This window comes from Sciurus vulgaris, assembly GCF_902686455.1.
Source record: "Sciurus vulgaris genome assembly, chromosome: 6".
NCBI classification, from domain to species: Eukaryota; Metazoa; Chordata; class Mammalia; order Rodentia; family Sciuridae; genus Sciurus; species Sciurus vulgaris.
The window spans coordinates 97,498,467-97,517,229 of record NC_136466.1 but is presented as its reverse complement, the minus strand read 5'-3'; the positions used below and the strand labels follow the sequence as shown (position 1 = coordinate 97,517,229).

Genomic DNA, 18,763 nt, shown 5'->3' with positions numbered 1-18,763 from the left:
AGGACATTCCTTTTAGGTATTATAATTGAATTTTGACAATGGGTGTATTTTACAGTTTTTAAATATGTATGAATTCACTCAAATATTTAGATATAAGTCTGTGTTTTCAACTTTTTTTTGGTTAAAAACCTATTCTGATGAAAAAAGAAATGCTTCTGGAAATATTTTCTACATATTTTAGTTAATAATTATTTATCTCATGGTAACTTCTTCCGAATGACCTTTGGAAAATTCTGTGCATTTAGAAGGTTATCAGAGATCTTCACGGAACTGTTTTGAAAAAGAGACTGAACCACTCAATAAGAAACTAAAGCTTCCTACACTGGCTGAATACTACATTACCCTAAGAACTGTAATCCAGTTCACATCCCCCTCACAAAGACACACATATCCATCTTTTCATAAAATTTGAGTTGAAAACTGAGAAAACTCATTTGTGCTTGGGGGATATGCTGCTTTAAAAAAAACACACAATAAAGTGGAATAAATTTAAACAGCAAAACATCAATTAAAAAAAATGCACCACAGACACTGCATCACTAAGAAAGCCAGTAACTTTACTGAATTGTCTGCAAAATACAAATTATACCTTATTTCCAGCAGGAGAAACTTTTGAAAATTTCCCACTTTAATTCACTACAGACAGCTGAATTAAGTCCCTTGAGATACACAGATGTGGTTTAACTTAGTTATAACATCTTGTCATCTAGTGGCGACAAAGTCCAGCTTATGCCGCTGTGAGCCTCTATTTGAATATTTGTTGCAAATGCTTGTATGCCCTCATTTACAAGCTATTTTAATTACTGTCATTTAATGGAAACAAGTCCCCAGAAAAAGAAAAAGAAGAAAAATGATACAGCAAACCATCTGAAGCAATCCAAGTCCTATGCCTACAGTGACCCAGGTCTATTTGCTCTAAGAGTATGCCAATGCTGCTTGCAAACCACAACAGAATCCATCACTTAGCTGACCTCTCTGAATACAACTGAGGTATGAATCAATCTGAGGTATGAACAGGGAAGGCGAAATGCAATACCCGATTATGAAAAATCACCAAAATGGACAAATTTAATGTAGAAGATATGTGGCTTGGATTGCTCCACATCTTTGGTTAAAACATATTAAGAAAAGCCTGTAATTACATCTGTAGTCTGAAGCATTCTAACAGACACCAGAAATCCAGCAATCTTCAAAAGATCTGTAGTGGCAGGAAATTAACGCCATACAAGGGACGACATCACAGCAGATGGCACAAAAGAGAACAGATGAAGTATGCCATGCTTAGGCAACAGCCTTTATTGAGGGTTCAAGTGGCTTCTTCTTTAAAAAGATTTTTTTTTAAAGAAAGAAATACAAAGCATTTACTCTCTGGAAAAACAAACAAAAGGGATAAAGGGGCAAAAATGCTATATCTAAGTTAAAAGATAGGTTCATAAGGAAACAAATATGTAGACGTGTAAGAGGGCAGACATTCTCTTAAAAAGTGTATTGGGATTTTTTTTTTTTAATTCTCATTTTAGTTAACCTTTAAATGATCTAAGGATGACAGGTATTTTCATATTCATCATTACAAAATGTTAAATTCCATCTCTGGGAAAAAATAAGCCATTTTACTAAAAACCAGTTTTTAAAAAGATTGAAATGAACAGCCTCCACACACCAATGCATACAATATACAGGTTGTGCAGCTTGTGTATATTGCATCACTGTTACCAATTTTTAAGCTCAATATTACCAAAAAATCTTTTAAAATAGGATTAGGGATAACAATACTTGAAGCTGTGTAAAATGCCACTTATGGCCTTTTACTTGCAATGAAGAATGTTGACTAAAACATTGCTCAAGGATGGGTAATGTAATGTAATACTTTCTCAGGGCACTGCCCTAAACTCCTGGGTACAAAGGATTTACTGTGATAAAAACCATACTAACTTTGCAAATACAACAAATGGTAAATTACAGAAAAGGCATAAGGGTAAATATAGACAGTGATTGTTTACAGAAAGTGACGCTCACAATCAAAATTGTGCTTCTTCTCATTCAATCATCTTTAAAAAATTCTCAGATTATCCCTTCGCTATCTTGCCACCACTTTATATGAATTCAGTAGTGGGAACAAGAGATGACTGGCATCCATTTTTGAGTGATTTTGTTCTTTGCATGTTCTTATAAAACTATTGTCAGAACTGCTATAAATAGCCAAGGCTTCTGCTGGTACTTTAGCTTACTTTATCTTCAGTGTTAGAAATTCACGTTTTCTTTGTTGCTGAGGCAAATTGCAGGTAAAAAATTAATATGGCTATTTCTTCATATTTTCAAATAATGACCCTTTCCCACCCACTTGTAAGATTCTACTGATATCAATAAATGAAGTATTTTGAAAAGACAAAGTACATTTGTGATATGTTTGCATATTTAATACACATCAAGTTATAAGGATAAGTTATAAGGATGGGATCAAATCTATGGTGAAGAAAATGATTTACTCTTCCCCCTGTATGTTCGCGTGTCTGTGTGCACACATGAGTATGTATGTTTTTAGGGATGATTTTGTTTTTCCCCTGTGTTCCATGGATACCATTAGTAGTGGGATATATATGAAATGGTTGATTTTTTTTTTTTGTTTTTAGTATATAAAACATTAGTACAAGGCAGGCTAGCATCCTATTTGGATACAACCAAAGGTGCATTGTGGTCTAATTATGGACTGCAGATCAAGTTAAGAAAAATATAGCCTCGTTAATAAGGTCTCTTGGCTTCTGCCACCCAGCGGCAGCCTTTTACAATCAGAAACACATAACAACTACACAAGTAAAAGAAAAAACAAAAAATAGGTAAGAAATGTCCTACACATGATATAGCAGTGCTGATATTACTGTCTATATCTTCTTTGCTGTGTATGTCATTGTATATGATTGGAGATGAATCGACAGATCTTCACATTCCAAGAGAAGGAAATCATCCCTCGACTGAAATATCTTTTAAACAATATATATCGACTTTTTTATGGCACTCACTTTTTAAAGGGTCTGAAATCAATCCCTTATAGACGAATATTAGACAAGAGTTATATTTTCTTGAAAATTAAAAAAAAAGGGACATAGGATCTTTAATGGGATTTCTTGAAATGGCTATTAAATCTCTTTATTGAAGAAAAAATAGATGACATACATGCTTTATGCAGAAGTGACATTTGGGGGTCCTGACACACCGGGATTGTTCAACAGTCCTATATTGCTGACAAGATTGTTAAGGGTCAGTTAAAATAATTAAAAATGGGTGACAAAGCAACTATCCCTTTACCTGCTTCCTTCTTGTCTAGCACCCAGGCTTTCACATTTTTCTTCTGTGGGAATTTATAACTCAATCACCAAGTAAACTCCATATCACTTGTTTCTGGGGCCATATTTGCAGAACATGCACCCCAACACAGCTTCTCTATTCTGGGCATATTTCTAAGAAACATATCAAATTCTAGGCTGAAAACCAACCATATAATTTAGGATATGGGCAAGTTAGGATATGCACTTACTGAATTCCAAGATGCATGGTGAAATGGTGAGATCAGAAAGGGGCCCTGCATTTGATAAAAATGCAAAAAACAAAAACAGCATGAAAGAAACTAATTAGTATATACAATGGATGTCAGTTGACCCAATAGATTGCTAATGTATTAAAAACAATTTAGAGTGTTGCAATGTGATATGTTCTAACCCCACAGGTTATCCTTTTGACAGCTGACCTTGAACTTATAAAATGTATGCAGAGTAAAAGAAATCAGAAAGAAAATAGTTACTCAAATGTGCAACTGCACAAATATACCCCCCTCCCGCTATTAAGATAACAAAACTTCTGCTATTACCATAATATTATATATATTAGAAAGCTATACACAAGCATGTTAATTTCACAGATTTTTTAAAAGATTCTTAATATTTTATATAATTAGAAATACACATTTCAAAAACAAAACTTCTACAAAGAGAAAACAGTTATCTTGGTTAGCAAAGCATGGAGTTCCTCATGGCTTAGGGTAGTGCTTTCTATACAAAAAGTCCTTTTTGGTTTTTTACAGGACTGTTTAAAATATCAGCGAAGCTATCAAGGGGAAAAAAACACATTTTGGCTTAAGTAAACTACAAAAAGCCACAAATGCTTTGCAAACTCTGTCTTACCTTTTATATGAAAATAAGCAAAATGTAATGTACATATTTTTATATTTTTATTTAATAAGAGATGCAGACCCAGATTTATTTATTTATTTAATTAAATACGTTAGCTCTCAAACTCCACATTTTTTAAAAATAGGTATGGTCCTCTTTTAATGGTCTTTGATCCTTTTTAATGAGTGCCATACGCCAATGATACACCTGCAGGTTTGTGAGCGTGCTCGGGATGTTAGGTGACCAGGCATGTTCCTAATATTTGCCAGTGGCCACCCATTGCCGGGTCCGTCCAAACTTCTATACATTTTTCTATATGTTGCATAACAGCTGCTCTCTTTTTCAGTAAAGATCTGCCGCTTTTGGCAAATGTTTCCTTGTCTATTTACATGTAAATAACGTTGAACCTGCAACATGACACTATCTATTGTAACATACATTTTGCAAAGGAGCACAACAGTGAAAAGAAGTTAGCCTTAAAATCTATTTTGTACAAGTGTTCTGTTGTACAACTCAAGTGCTAAGCTTATCTCAGCATTTCTGTTTATCTTTATACTGTATCACTGAGGCAATTTAAAAGTACTTTTACAAAACAGAGTACCTGACTTTTTTTTTTCCACACACGGCACATATAATGCATATCGACCCCCCTTCCCCATTAAGGTATAGCACACACACACACTGCAAGAAAAAAAAAAAAACTATTAAGTAATAATGTGATCATGTTGCCCATCCTTCAGAGAGTCGCATGCGCTTGACTGAGGGACTTTCCCTTTCGTCCGGCGAAGGTCTGGTGAGTCCAATGGGGGAGTGGAATTCATTCCGGTGATCCTCTCGGTCGCTCCCGTCGTAGGAACTGCTACAGCTGCTCAAGCTGTCAACAGGAGATCTCCCCGCCTCGTGGCGCGTGTGTTGTGGGTATCTCGAAGGGGTGGTGGTACGGTCTCTAGGAGGAGAAACAGGTTCTGACTTGATGTTGAGGCTTTGAGTAGAAGGCAGGGAGAGATTTGAACTCTGAGATAAATGAGTGCTAGTGCAAGCTCTGTAGGAGGAAAGGAAACCCAGTTACAGATGGAGGAGGCCTGGAGGCCCCAGGAACTCACAATTACATAACACATCAGCTTAAAGTCTCCCATAGACACCAGAGCATGCCCAGAGTGAGGAGTGCGGTGAAGCACTTAGGGCTTTGCTGCGTGACAGTGACACAGGACGTCTTTGTCAATTTACAGAACTAGGTGGGTCAGGCTTCATGAGCCACCTCTCTAGTTTCTTTAGTTTCTGACAGTTTCCCTAAACTTAAAGGTTACTGTTTCAGAAGAACTTAAGAATACGATGGAAAAAACATTCTGTGTCCATAGAATTTCTCCCTCCACTTGTTCCAAATTTTAATTTTCTAAGCCTTTAGAGACCATGTTTATCTTTGCATTAGATTTTCTTGATTTACTAATGCCCACCTTTGAAAATTATTTTGAAAACCTTATCAATATAAACATTTCCTTCTAACTAATAAGCACATATTAAATGGAATTATACAGTCTTCAGCAAAAGTCAGGAGAGTTCAAATTCAGGTGAATAGAACCCATTAAACGTTACACACTACCCACAACTTGGGACAAGACTGAGAGCAGGGAAAGAGGAAGGAGGAAGGAGACTGAAAATTTTCTGCAGAAATTTCAAATATTGGCTTAAAAATGTACCCTTTACTGCACTAAGACTGATAAATAATTGAACTTTATTTATCCTTTCACTTAGATGGAATGAAAATACTGTTTTCCACAATGCCTTCAACTTGACTACTGACAGTCACTCTCTGATGTCATTCTTAGGTTAGCACTCCTCTTATTTATTATTGGCCTTAATTAATGAATCTGGTGTTGCTTAAGGAAAGGTTGTTGCAAAGAAGGATGTAATGTGATTTTACTGTGTTTATGATACTTAATCCTCACTTATTTCCAGAGAGTATAATTTGCCCTTCTTCCAAAATATGAGAGAATTTAGATACTTAAAATTCTAGAGAGAAAAGCATTTAGCCCTTAAGTGTAGATTATCAATCACAATGAATTTATTTGATCAGGATAAACTATGGTCACATCACCAGCATGAATTCTGAGATGTGCTTATTATTCTTACATTCTGATTGCACTGACTTCCATGGCCAGAGTCAGCATTACTTGACCATACTGTCAAAAAGAGTACAGTAATCTCTTTTACTGAAGGAGAGTCACAGTACAGAATTATCCATACAGACACACCCCTTTTAAACAAAGGAAAGCAAGACTACCTAGTAATGTATGTAATTATGCTGCTTTCCAGTGGAGAGAATTGGATGGCATTAACAGTGTCATTATGAGCAGTGAGAGAATGGGTATATATTTCAGAGGAAACAGTGGAATGACTTGGGGCTGGTTTTGAGGAGATATAATACAGGCTTAAGATATATAGAGAAATAAAATTAGTCAGAAATGAGTTTATCTTTGAGTGATGTTTTATACGAAAGCACCACCTACTGGCAAAGAATTACTTTCCTTCTCTTATTAATAGATGAGCTAATGCAGAGAATAATATGAAGGAGAATTATTTGCTTCTTTAATAAGCCTTTCTTTCTCTGGTTTTATGAGCTTATCAAATCAAAGCAGTCTTAGCACTTATATCAAGATTCTACTTTGTTTATACTTGGAGCTATTTATTTCTAGTTTATTATTTTACAGTCTATATTAGTTTACTAATTTTCTCAGATTTTAATTAAATAATATGAATCAAGAAGATATTAAGATGGGGGAGGGAAGGAACACTTGTATTTCAAAAGGATCCATAATAGTGGACTATTTTATCTTGGTTTACAGTTACTTAATGATTCATTTTGATGTTAGAGGAAATCATGTATTGATTTTTGGAAGAAACAATTTTTTTGGTTCTGGGCAAGAAAGACTATTTTGCTAAAATTTAATTAAGTGCTTCTACTATGAATCATATGAATATTTAATAATGTAAGTCAATTAAGATCCTGAAAATAACATGGCATATCAATAAATACTTATATCTGCCCTTTGATAGTTAAATTGTATTTTCCCAGGCAAGGTAACATGGAAAAATTTAAAATTTTGGTGACTTGGACCAGTGTTAAGTAGTTAATTTAGATAATAGAGTACCACTGAATGAACAAAATATTATATTATACATTATATAATAATAATGGCAATTTTTAGAAGCTGCATTTCCTACTTAGTTGCTTTATCTTCTAATGCCAACTGTTGTGTATAGTTGAGCTGCATCCCTCTTCCATAGGAGATGGAACAGTTATTGATGATCTTTTTCCATAAATAGAATAGCCCGTTTATCTTTTGGTGGCATTTCACTTGACAATGAAAGTGTGCAAAAGCATTCTGAGTAGTTTTGGGGACTAACTCTGCAGTAATGAAATGTAAAGCCTATCTCAGATTCAGCTTCATTATGCTATAATAAAGATACACAACAGAATGTCTAGTCTCTTTTATCAAAGAAGTATTTTCTTGAAAAGAAAAGGCAGCATTAAAATCACTTAATCATCTATGTGCTACATTCAGATGTAAATATGTACGTCTACTTGTTTTTGAGAACAAAATATAAACACAGGTACTTGTGAAAGATTTCATATGTGTGGCTGGGGGCTGAAGAGGTAGGTGAGGAGGGAGATGTCAGACTTGCAAGTTCCAAGGTAGGTCCTCTGTGAAAGTTTCCATCTAGTATGGATGTCTTTGAATGGGAGAACACCTATCCTTCCCCTAAATTGTTCAGAAATCAAACCAGTAATAGTTTTATTCAGGTTTTATACTGTCTCCCCCTGGAAATTAGACTATCAAACTATATTTAACCTAATCTTTGAACAGTCTTCTCTACTCAAATTTATCACCCTCAATATGTACTGAACACCCACATCAACAATATCAATGTGTGGAAACGCTTCCAGGAAAGACTGCCCTTTTTCAAGGTGGTAGTCAAGAATGAAAAACTTGAGGGTCATTTTCTCATATCCAGCAAGTAACTCTGACAGATATGTCTTGTCCTATGTAAAATATATTCATGGCTTATTTAACTTTGTAATAGAAAATCAGATACTAGATAGTTTTTAAAAGTATATCTTTGAAGTCATAAGCTTAGAAGACAAAATGAGCCCTTTTCCATGGATAAAATATAAAAACCTCTACTATACTTTGGAAGTTTTGAGAAAGAATTGTTGTAGCCATCTTGGACTGCTAAGAATATCTACTTTGGTAGAGGTAAAATCTTTTTCATTCTTTTCTTGGAACATTCTATTTACTCAAAAGAATGAGACCAAAACAAGTTTAAGAGACTACTTGGATGGGAAAACACATAAACTCTTTATTGATTTATACTGTAAAGAATTAAGCTGGCTCGTGTAATTTATTTTACAAAAATATTACAACTTGCAATTTTCTAAAAATTAGTTTAGCCTGGCATGGTGATGCACACCTGTAATCCCCATGATTTTGGAGGCTGTGGAAGGAGGATCTTAAGTTCAAGGCCTGCCTCAGCAATTAAGGCCCTGAGCAACTTAGCAAGACACCATCTCACTTCCTCAGCAATATGGTATATAACTAGTTAACTAACATAACTAACTAGTTAACTATAACTAGTTATATAGTTATATCTCAAATATAACTATATATATATAGTTATATCTCAAAATACAAAAGTTTAAAAAAAGGGCTGTGGAAATCATTCAGTGGTAGAGTATGCCTGGGTTCAATCCCGAGTACCAAAAGTAAAAATAAGTAAGAAATAGCTTAACATTTAATTGTGTGAATAAGGGATAGTCCATTTGAAGGAACTCCCTTTCAAAAAGCTACCACGCAGGTTTGTGTGTGAAAAAAGCAAGTATAAGAGAGTATGTCTGCAAGAGAGAGAGGAAGGCCAGCGAGGGACAGAATATAAGGGTCATTCTACTGATGCGAGATATAAGGGAAGTGATGAAATGCAATTAAAACTCATAGACAAGGGCTGGGGTTGTAGCTCAGTGGGAGAATGCTCACTTAGCATACATGAGGCCCTGGGTTCAATCCTCAGCACCACATAAAAATAAAGTAAGGTATTGTGTCCACCTACAACTAATATATATATAAACAATATATATATTCATAGACCAAAATCAGTTTCAAATTATGCACAGGACAGAACAGTGTTGAAGGAAACTGTGAACTGAACAAAATGCCTCTACTAAGCTCAACAATGGATTAGATTCACCTCATGTAATAGAAGAGAGCTTTAAAACTTTAGTTAAAATATGTAAGTAAATATCTGTTCATTAGTTAAGGGGCATAATATCAGGTGTTATTGAAACACAAGAGGAAGTCACAACAGATAGAATAATATGGCTTTTGACACTGGCCATGTCTAGGGAAATCTAGTGCTATAATGGATAAGTATTGTGAAAATAAAAAACAATTCCCCTTATTACTGACAAGAAGCTTACATGGTAGATTCATTGCTAATCCATGGAAGTACAATGTCATGTGAACATTTATATTTATTTGTTTTTGTGGTACTGGGGTTGAACCCAGGAGTGCTCTACCACTGGGCTATATCCTCAACCATTATAATTCTTTTTTAAAATTTGCAGATAGAGTCTTGCTATGTTGCCCAGGCTGGCCCTAAACTTGCAATACTCATTTCTCAGCCTCCTGTATAGTTGGGATTATAGATATGTGCAGCTGGGCCTGGTACCTGTACACATTTTAAAATTATGTGGATGGTATTATATACTTGGTGATATTTACTTGAAAAAGTTACTGCATTTAATGGCTACTCGGATAGTTAGTATTCGAGAGAAAATCTAAATGTCTTACAAACATAAACTCTGTTGATGATCATACTTAATATAGCTTCAACTTTAACTTAAATTATCTTTCTAGAAAGCAGAGCAGGAATTTGTTTTAATATTTACATGAAGGCTAGATTTTCAATGACATTGATTAGTGTGATGGAAATAATCAAATGGTGAATGTGAAGAGTCCATCATTGGATCATTAATCTATGTAACATCAGTACTACATGAAAGCTAGTGGTGGTGGGGGGGCAGGGTAAGAGAAATGAAGTTGTTGTATAAATTGGTGACTTATTCTAATCAATGGTTTATTCTCACTTCCTCAGCAATATGGTATATAACTAGTTAACTAACATAACTAACTAGTTAACTATAACCAAATGGCTCAGAAGAAAAGCAAAAGTGAACTAGGCATGTAGAAAGTTTCTACAATATAAAAATTCAACTTTAACTATTTTATATCCTTCCTCCTACCATTTCCTTTTGAAGATTCATTCTGTTTTACAGTTAAACTTTAAGTATGTTGCTCAGTTGACATTTTAGCTTTAGAAATTTTTGTTCTATAATACATAGTGTTAATTGTGAATTAAAGGCTTTTTAAGGTTTGAATGCTTCCATAGGTAAATGACAAGTCATTTATAAGATACAGACATATCTCAATATTACCACAAGGGGGCAGAAAGACACATCTTTGACCAGAAAAGACCAGAAATTTTTTATACCCATATTTATAATTAGTATTGTATGTGTTTAGTATTTATAAATATATATTTTAATGAAATATCTATAAATACACAACTGTGTTGTGAGTATATTATAAATATATGAAGCCTATATATTAACTGAATAGTTAATCCTATGAACATTAGGTTCACATTAGCATAAACTATGTGGTTTATGTTCAATGAGAAAGAATCTCAAGTGTCTCAAAAACTTAAAGAACTCAACTATATATGCCTTCTAAGTTCCCTCATGAACTGTGTGGAAACTTAATTAAATAAAATTCCATAAGTTGACAGAAGTGGAAACATATAGCCTAAAACAATAAGGAAATAATTTACTGCATTACAGAATTCCCCATCTTCTTAAAGAATAAGAGATATAATATTTAATCTCCTTGAAAGGTATTAGTCTGAAAATTACTTTTATATTTCTACAAAGCAGAACTTTAAACTCTAATGGAACATGAAAACATATATTTAAAGATCACATTTGCCATTTAAACACAGATTCTAGGATTATATTATGAAAGAAATGATATTGCTTACCCCAACTGACTGAGGGCGGATGGTGGCATGTTATGTAGGTGTTGCTGTTGCCAGCCAGTTACTGAACCAAGGTGAAGAGCACTGGCAGTGTTAAACCCAGACAGAGATGACAGATCTGCACTACTCAGAGAATACTCTAGATTAATTTAAAAAAAAAGGGAAAATATTTAATTTGGAAATTAGCAAATGGTAAATAAAATTAAACATTTTCAACTTCTAAAATATTCTTGACTTTGATCAAATTTTTTGATCTGAGAGAGGGAGACAAAACATCAAGGATATTTGTCACTGAACAGGAATATATTATTCACCAGAAATAAGTATTCCATGAAAGCTTCAAAGTAGGATAGCCTGAAATTCCAGTTCATTACACTACAACAGGCTTAACAGCATATATATAATTTAGTGATAGAAATTTTTAAACAATTCTGAGAAAGTGAGCTTTTTATTACATCAAAGAAATAATAGCTCAATTTCCTTGAAATTGTTCTTCTATTTTGAATTCAGGATGGGTAAACAAAACTTTCAGTCATTTGAGAAAAAAAATGTGGATGTTTACTTTGTCTTAGTAAACACAAGCAGTGGCACAGTGCTTTGGGCACCATAGGTGCTAGACAGAACATCCTAGTAGGTAAGATCATAACTTTTTCATCTTTCTTTTTAATAAAAATATTTAATGTAATATTTGCACATGGCAAAGCTACTCACCGGTACCATATGTTGTTGAAATGGCTGATGGATATCCTCCCATTCCTTGTCCTGGTAAAGTAGGAGTTGCTACGGAAACCACTGGGGTAGCCAATGACTGAGCAGACTGGGAGTTATTTATCCTTTGATTCTTTTAAAGTTAAAAACAAAGATATTATGGATGAAAATTTTTAAAAAGTTAACTATATTAGATTTCAGTATTAGTTTTGCACATAAAGAGATAACTTGATACAAAGCTCATGAAATTAATCATTTAACATGTGTCTCTATGAACTCTGCCAACCCTATCATTTACAATCCTTCAAGAGACCAGCTGTTGCCATAGTAACCCATTACATCAGTATCTCCTAGGCAACTGAACTAGTAACAAGTACCATAGCTTTATTATGGGTAAAAACAGACTATGTTGAGAACTGATGAAATATGTATACTGTACTTCCATTGTTTCAGTTTTTATTCAAATGCAAATTTAAAAAAATTAAAATCAACCATGGTAGGTTTTATGTTCAGCTCTATGTACAGCAGAGACAAGACAGGTAAGCGTTCATGTTATATTCTGACCAGCAGGTGGTGCTCTGACCACTTTCTTCAGATTGTTCTAAACTTCCCTCAAACTAGGTGGTAAAGCAGCCAATGCCTATTATTTAACTCCTTACAGCAAGGAGATTAAAGATAGGCATAAACTTAAAATTATGGCACTTTAATTTTTAGAAAGAGAAGCACTTTAGTTTTAAATGACAAAAGAAATACTTTGAATTGTATCATAAATTAAGTCAATATATTGAAAATAAGGACTCTAGTTACAGAGGTTGAAACAGGAAAAAATTAATTACTAGATATTCTTTTCACCTATGATACTATAAATAAATTAGTGGCATTTTAATCAATGTGGACACATTACATTAAGTTTCAAAGTCTATTTTATGTTAATTTTTTTAATTGTTCTTTTTGGATATACATGACAGTAGAATGTATTTTGACATATTATACATACATGCAGTATAACTTATTCTAATTAGGATCTCATTCTTGTGGTTGTCTCTATTTTATCAGAGCTACCACCTTCACCCAAAAGTAGCTCTGGATATTTCTGAAGGGGAATGTTCTCTCACCACTTACCAAAAGCAGGTCGACATCCTCAGACTGAGAGCATGGGGGAAGGAGTTTTATTAATTAGTGTCTGTAAATATTTATAATTGGGCAAAAAATTTTCAACAAAAGGAAAAGCATCTTCTGATAGACACAACAATTTAAACAGTCTTAAAACCTAGACTCCAAAGATAACTCTTTACAAAGGCATTCTTTGTTTCCTTTAATGAGGTGTTTGTCTTAAATGTGAAGACAATCTATCTAGTTTTCAGCATAGGTCAGTGTCTCAATGTTCATTATTTTACCACCACATTTCGAACAAAAAGACTGTACTTTGAAACCCTACTTGCTGAAGGAGGGGAAACCACACCTGGCTGCCAGAGACAGACCTGACAGGCCACTCACAGAATCCCTGGGAAAGCATCAGTTTTAAGGGACCTGAAATAAATCTGCTGAGAGAGAGCCTGCCATGCATGGCCCACACTGCTTAGCTGTAGCCCTGTGGGAGGTTTTATTTATTAGACCCAGTCTTTTCCAAAGGGAACGTTGCATATTATGTGATTTTTTTGGTTGATATTCAAAATTAATCTGCACTGTGCCATAATAAACTAATCAGCTCGCAGGACTGTTTTACCCTGAAGCTTGCCACAGAGCAGAGAGAAAGAGAGAGAGAGAGAGAGAGAGAGAGAGAGAGAGAGAGAGAGAGAGAGAGAGAGAGAGAGAGAGAGAGAGAGAGAGAGAAAAGAAAGAAAAAAAGAAATGTAGAAATATGTTTGCAGAATGATCTAAATTTGTCTACTGGATCTTGGTTTTAAACATTCTCACTCTAAGCACAGCTAATTTGGAAAACACTGATACAAGCTTCTTCGTTGTTGAGTTTGTACCCACAATGTGCTCTTCATCTTAGGCACACAGACCCAGGAGATAGAAAACGATAGGGTCTGAGAATACAATATATGTTTAAATTCATATTATATATCTATCTATTTTTCCTTAGAAGTCCCACAAACTCTTGTGATAAAACATAACCTTTGTTCTCAAATTGTCAAAGATTTTAACACAGTTTTCTTTTGAGCTAACAGTTGTTTTCATGAAGAACATACATGGAAAAATGAACTGAGACAGTACCCAGGCATGTGATGCATTAGATATTAACACTGCAATACATCTAAGATAGTCAACAAGAGAAAGTTCGTTTAGGAATTATGGAAGTATTTTTCATTGTCAGTACCTTGAGGACATAACTAAATTATTATAAAGATACTACGCTATGAAGTACTTCATTATCTATCATTCTGCTTATGGAATGTTATGATTTGACCAAAGGTAGAATTTGATTTTTTTTTAACTATAAATTGGGAACCTTAAAAATATATTGTTCCAGAACAACACAGTCCTACAGAAAACTTTACTAGATTTTTTTCTTTTTCTTTTTAACATGGAAAGGGAAAATACAAACCAGTTACCAGAAATAATAGCTCAATAAATTATGGTTCCATAAATATCATTAAAACACAATTAGTTAATAGTGTTAGTTATCTGAGAGAACTTAAGTGATTCATAAAGTCAGACAAGTACTAAAACAGTAAAACATATACAAAACATCAACATTTATTTAAAATACAGTTTTGCATTACCACTGATGGCATGGTATTCTTGCTGCCAGGTGGAATAAGGACTCGAAGATCTGGTTTACGGTTATTCATTCCTAAATTCATGGGGGGAGGAGATTTTGCTTGCATATTCTTGTTCAAGTTACCAGGTGAGACCAGCAGACCTGGTGAGTTTCGGGGATTGCCATACCCATTCCCTGTTAATACAAAACAGTGATAGCATTCATTAAGAAATCTAGACTCAAACATGTTTCTAGAGACTACACTATATGCAAATAAAAATAAAAGCTCAATGGTAAGACATACAGACACACACAGAAAAAAACCACAGGATGACTGATTTGACTTCTGTGTAAAGAGTAACCCAATCATTTAATTACTTAATATTCCTCTGAATGAAGATTAAAAGCTTTTTATGAGAAAAAAGCTTATATACATCAACTTGTTCAAAATCAGCATATACTTTTTCTATATTTAAAAAATTCAGGAAGAAGGTCAGACAGTTCTTCAGGGTCTAAGAAAAGCACGGAATTGGTCCTGCACTTTAATTGACTAGTTTGGTGGAAGACTGGCTGGCGTGACTCACTCAGTTCGTTGGTTTGCCTTTTATTTTGTGTATCTGTGTGTCCTTAAATGAAGAAAGGGCAGCAAGACTGTAATTTCTAAGACGTGCTGGGGGAGGGGAGGCCACTTACACATCTTGCTATTCAGTTCCCCTTTTCTCTCAGTGAATACTCCCTATAGCTTTTCCTGCATCTGGTTTGTTCTCCTCACTAAGCAGTGATAACCCTGAGCCTTGCCAGGATTTCCGGCTCACACAGATCTTTGAAAAGCAACTCCTTCTGAGGAACTGAACTGAAGTGAAGGTGCCTCCACTCAAGTTCTGGTTCACTAGGCTCAGGAAGAGCAGAGAGGAAGTCCAGAAGGGTTCTCTCAAGAGTCTGTTTAGCTCCCTACTAAGAGAAAAGTGGATATCGGAAGGCCTCCATTTTTCACATTTCAAAATATACTGCTCCATGACAGGAAGAGCTACAGAAGTTGGCTGAAATGCAGCCTGAGCTGGAATGAGAGGTAACTTGGAAAGTCATCTGCTGGCTTCCTGCACTGCCCTTGGTAGGAGAGTAAGAGAAACCAACTACTTGGTTCTATCATGCTCACAAGGAAAGGGGAGAGTTGCTTTCTGAGGTTCTAAAGGCGACAGTTAAACCTCACCGTCACCATTATCATCATCATCACAAATCTCAAGTGTCTATCACTCCCAGACCAATGATACTGTTTGCTATCCAGTGAAGAGGCAAAGACAGGGGGGCTTCAGTTTCGAAAGGCCCTGAACCACCTTTGTGGTAATCCAGTAACCAAGGAACATGTACAGACTGACACAAGCCAGCCTAGGGTGAGGCGCTCAGAGTAATTCAGATTAAATTTTATTCAATTCCCAGGAGAGAAGAGATTATCCAATAAAGATTCATGAAAGAGGAAGGAATTGAGGTGGGCCTCACAAAAAGGCAGGATATGGGAAGATATGTTAAACTTGTGACTAAGTGGTGAGAAAAGGGCTGAGGGAGGAAAATTAATAGTATAGGCGGGGATACTGTGAGCAACCGGTTTAAAAGGGAACCCATGAAAAAAGAGGGTTCTTTGAGGACATGGAAGTTGGGCTATGGAGACCTTGAATTCCAGGGTTTATATAGTGGAAATAAGATCCACCCAAGCTTTAGAGCAGAAGAATAACGCAGGCCTCTAAGTGACCGGCAGAATCTACTGGCACTGGGATACCCTGGAAGTAGGGGGACCTGGTGGTGTGGACCAGGCTAGAGACCTACTGTGATGGCCTGAGGTAGAAGCAAGGAAGAATTGGGAAAGCAAAGCATAGATATATTTCAGGAGAAACCTAAAGAAACATTTGTTGAATTAAAATATATTAGAGGTTCATTGCGTAAAGCATATTTGTTCCTCATATCTAATTCATTTACCTGTCTCATTTTATGCATGAGTAAATAGGCTGAACATATAACAAATGATTACAAGATTAAATCTGTCAATTGGATTATATGTACCATATTCCAAGTTATGGGGGAAACAAAACTAAAACAAATACACCCCCAAACACACGTTGAGTACAAAGTAGTTGCTTAAGAAATATTCACTGCCTTTTAATACATATTACTCTTCTAAAATGAAACTTAAAAAACTAGCTAAATTCTCACAGCCAGGCACAGTGGCCTATGCCTGTAATTCTAGCAGCTTGGGAGTCTGAGGCAAGAGGATTACATGTTCAAAGCCAGCCTCAGCAACTTAGTGAGGCCCTAAGCAACTCAGTGAGACCCTGTCTTTAAATAAAATGTATTAAAAAAGGGCTGGAGATGTTGCTCAGTGGTAAAGCACCCCTCGGTTCAATTCCTATTATCCCCCAAAATAAAGAAAATTAGCTAAATTCTCTATAGCCAGCTAAGTATATCAAAAGCCAAAGTGATCAGAGAATTAATTTAGACAGCATTTTGGTGGCAAAAGATATCATATGAAACAATACATTTACTTTTTCTCATCAGGGAAAATAAAGACAAGAGCATGCTCACTAAGAAAAAAAAAAAAAGCTTAATAAATTGGAATATGAATTCATAGGAGTTTTACATTTAACTTGTCTTACTGAATCATTATTGTGACTATAGTAGGGCCTTAGTTTGAATTAATAGTTTCTTCTGGATAAGAAGGGAATAAGGAAACCAATAAAAATAGTATTATACTTTCCTGTCAGCTGAAGTTCAGACAGACACACTGAATACATGTGTCGCTTACATATTAAGCCTGCGTGAGATCTGGTTTAAATAAACAATCAAATGGAAAATTAGCTAAGTAATTTCAAAAGAAGAAGGAAAATATAGTCAGTTAAGCAGTGCAATGAAGCTTGAATAGATCAGAAGAAACTGAAGGCCCGGCTCAGTAGATGCTGATACTGGTTTGCATGGAGGAGTTATTTTGCTAAAAGGAAGTAAAACCGCTTCATAAAATGTGTTGTCCTGTGATATGAGAAGCTCTGGGCCAGTGCACGAAAATGGAAATGTTTCACAGAGGTTCTGAAGAAACTTTCTTTACAAAAACCAACATTTTCTGTAGTAACACTTTCTGAGAAATTCCAACAAAGCCCACGTTTTAAACAATGATTGGGGGCAGCAGCAAGGGGGAGGGGGAGTAACCTACACCAGTTTTTCATCCGATAAATACCTCAAAACTAAAAAAAAAATTGATTCGAAAAGCATTCTATTTCTGGAATATTTTTGGATATTTTCTGTTATTTGGAAATTATGCCACATTAGAAAATTAGTCACATATTTTAAGGTATTTACATATTCAATGTAAAATATTTGGAACCATGATGACACTTCTTAAATTCATATTTTTAGAGCATAAAGTTATTTTTAAGAACAAATAAATTCTGCTTTTTACGGCTGAAGTTCTGCTGTTTTTAGCATATTGTGCCAGCTAGCATTTTGGAGCCGTATAATAACCATTTCTGTTTCCAGCCACCAAATTGTTATTCTTTTGGCATAATATAGATTCAGGAATGCAAGACTGTGGATCCTAAACCAGTGATATAGAAACCTATCATTTGAAAATCAATGATGAATACAAGCGTGTGGTTTACTGCTAAGAAGAGCCTGCATTTAAACTGGCTGGGCAACCACAGACTCCTCCTCACTCAGAGCGCTGTGGCCTGTGTGGAGGCTGTTGTCCCACCTTAAGATAAATTCACCAGAGAGAATGGTCTCATTTAAATTCAGGGGTCGGGAGGTGGGAAGCTCCACCTCTCAACAGCCTTCTAATATACAGATCCAACCTTTCTTCATGCTGTGTTTTAAAATTACCCTCCTCCTGGACAATTATCAATTTAGACGTGACTGTATGCAGATGTCACATTCTTCTGACCACTTAAAAGCACAAAAATTATAAAGCATGAGTGAATGGATTTCCTGATTATAGATTATAAAAAAGAGAGGTACAGATCAACTTTACAGTCAAATGAAGCTTTTATAGTTTCATTTGATTAAAAATATCATTTCATACAAATAAAACAATTTAAGCATTCATGATATAACTTATATA

General features: G+C 35.0%; 1 protein-coding gene across 12 annotated transcripts in view; it reads right to left on the bottom strand.

Annotated features, from left to right (window-relative positions):
• Positions 1-536: 536 nt before the first annotated feature.
• Positions 537-18,763, bottom strand: part of MEF2C (myocyte enhancer factor 2C) — a 162,198-nt gene continuing 143,971 nt past the window's right edge. For 10 of the 12 annotated variants that reach the window (XM_079144418.1, XM_079144419.1, XM_079144416.1 and 7 more), the window contains 4 exons: positions 14,687-14,859; positions 11,961-12,090; positions 11,253-11,388; positions 537-5,205 (listed from right to left, as the gene is read on the bottom strand). In XM_079144418.1, coding sequence (XP_079000544.1) covers positions 4,884-5,205; positions 11,253-11,388; positions 11,961-12,090; positions 14,687-14,859 — 761 coding nt within the window. In that variant the 3' untranslated portion in view covers positions 537-4,883. The remainder of the gene's footprint in view (positions 5,206-11,252; positions 11,389-11,960; positions 12,091-14,686; positions 14,860-18,763) is intronic. The other 2 variants (XM_079144415.1, XM_079144414.1) reach the window with 1 other exon arrangement.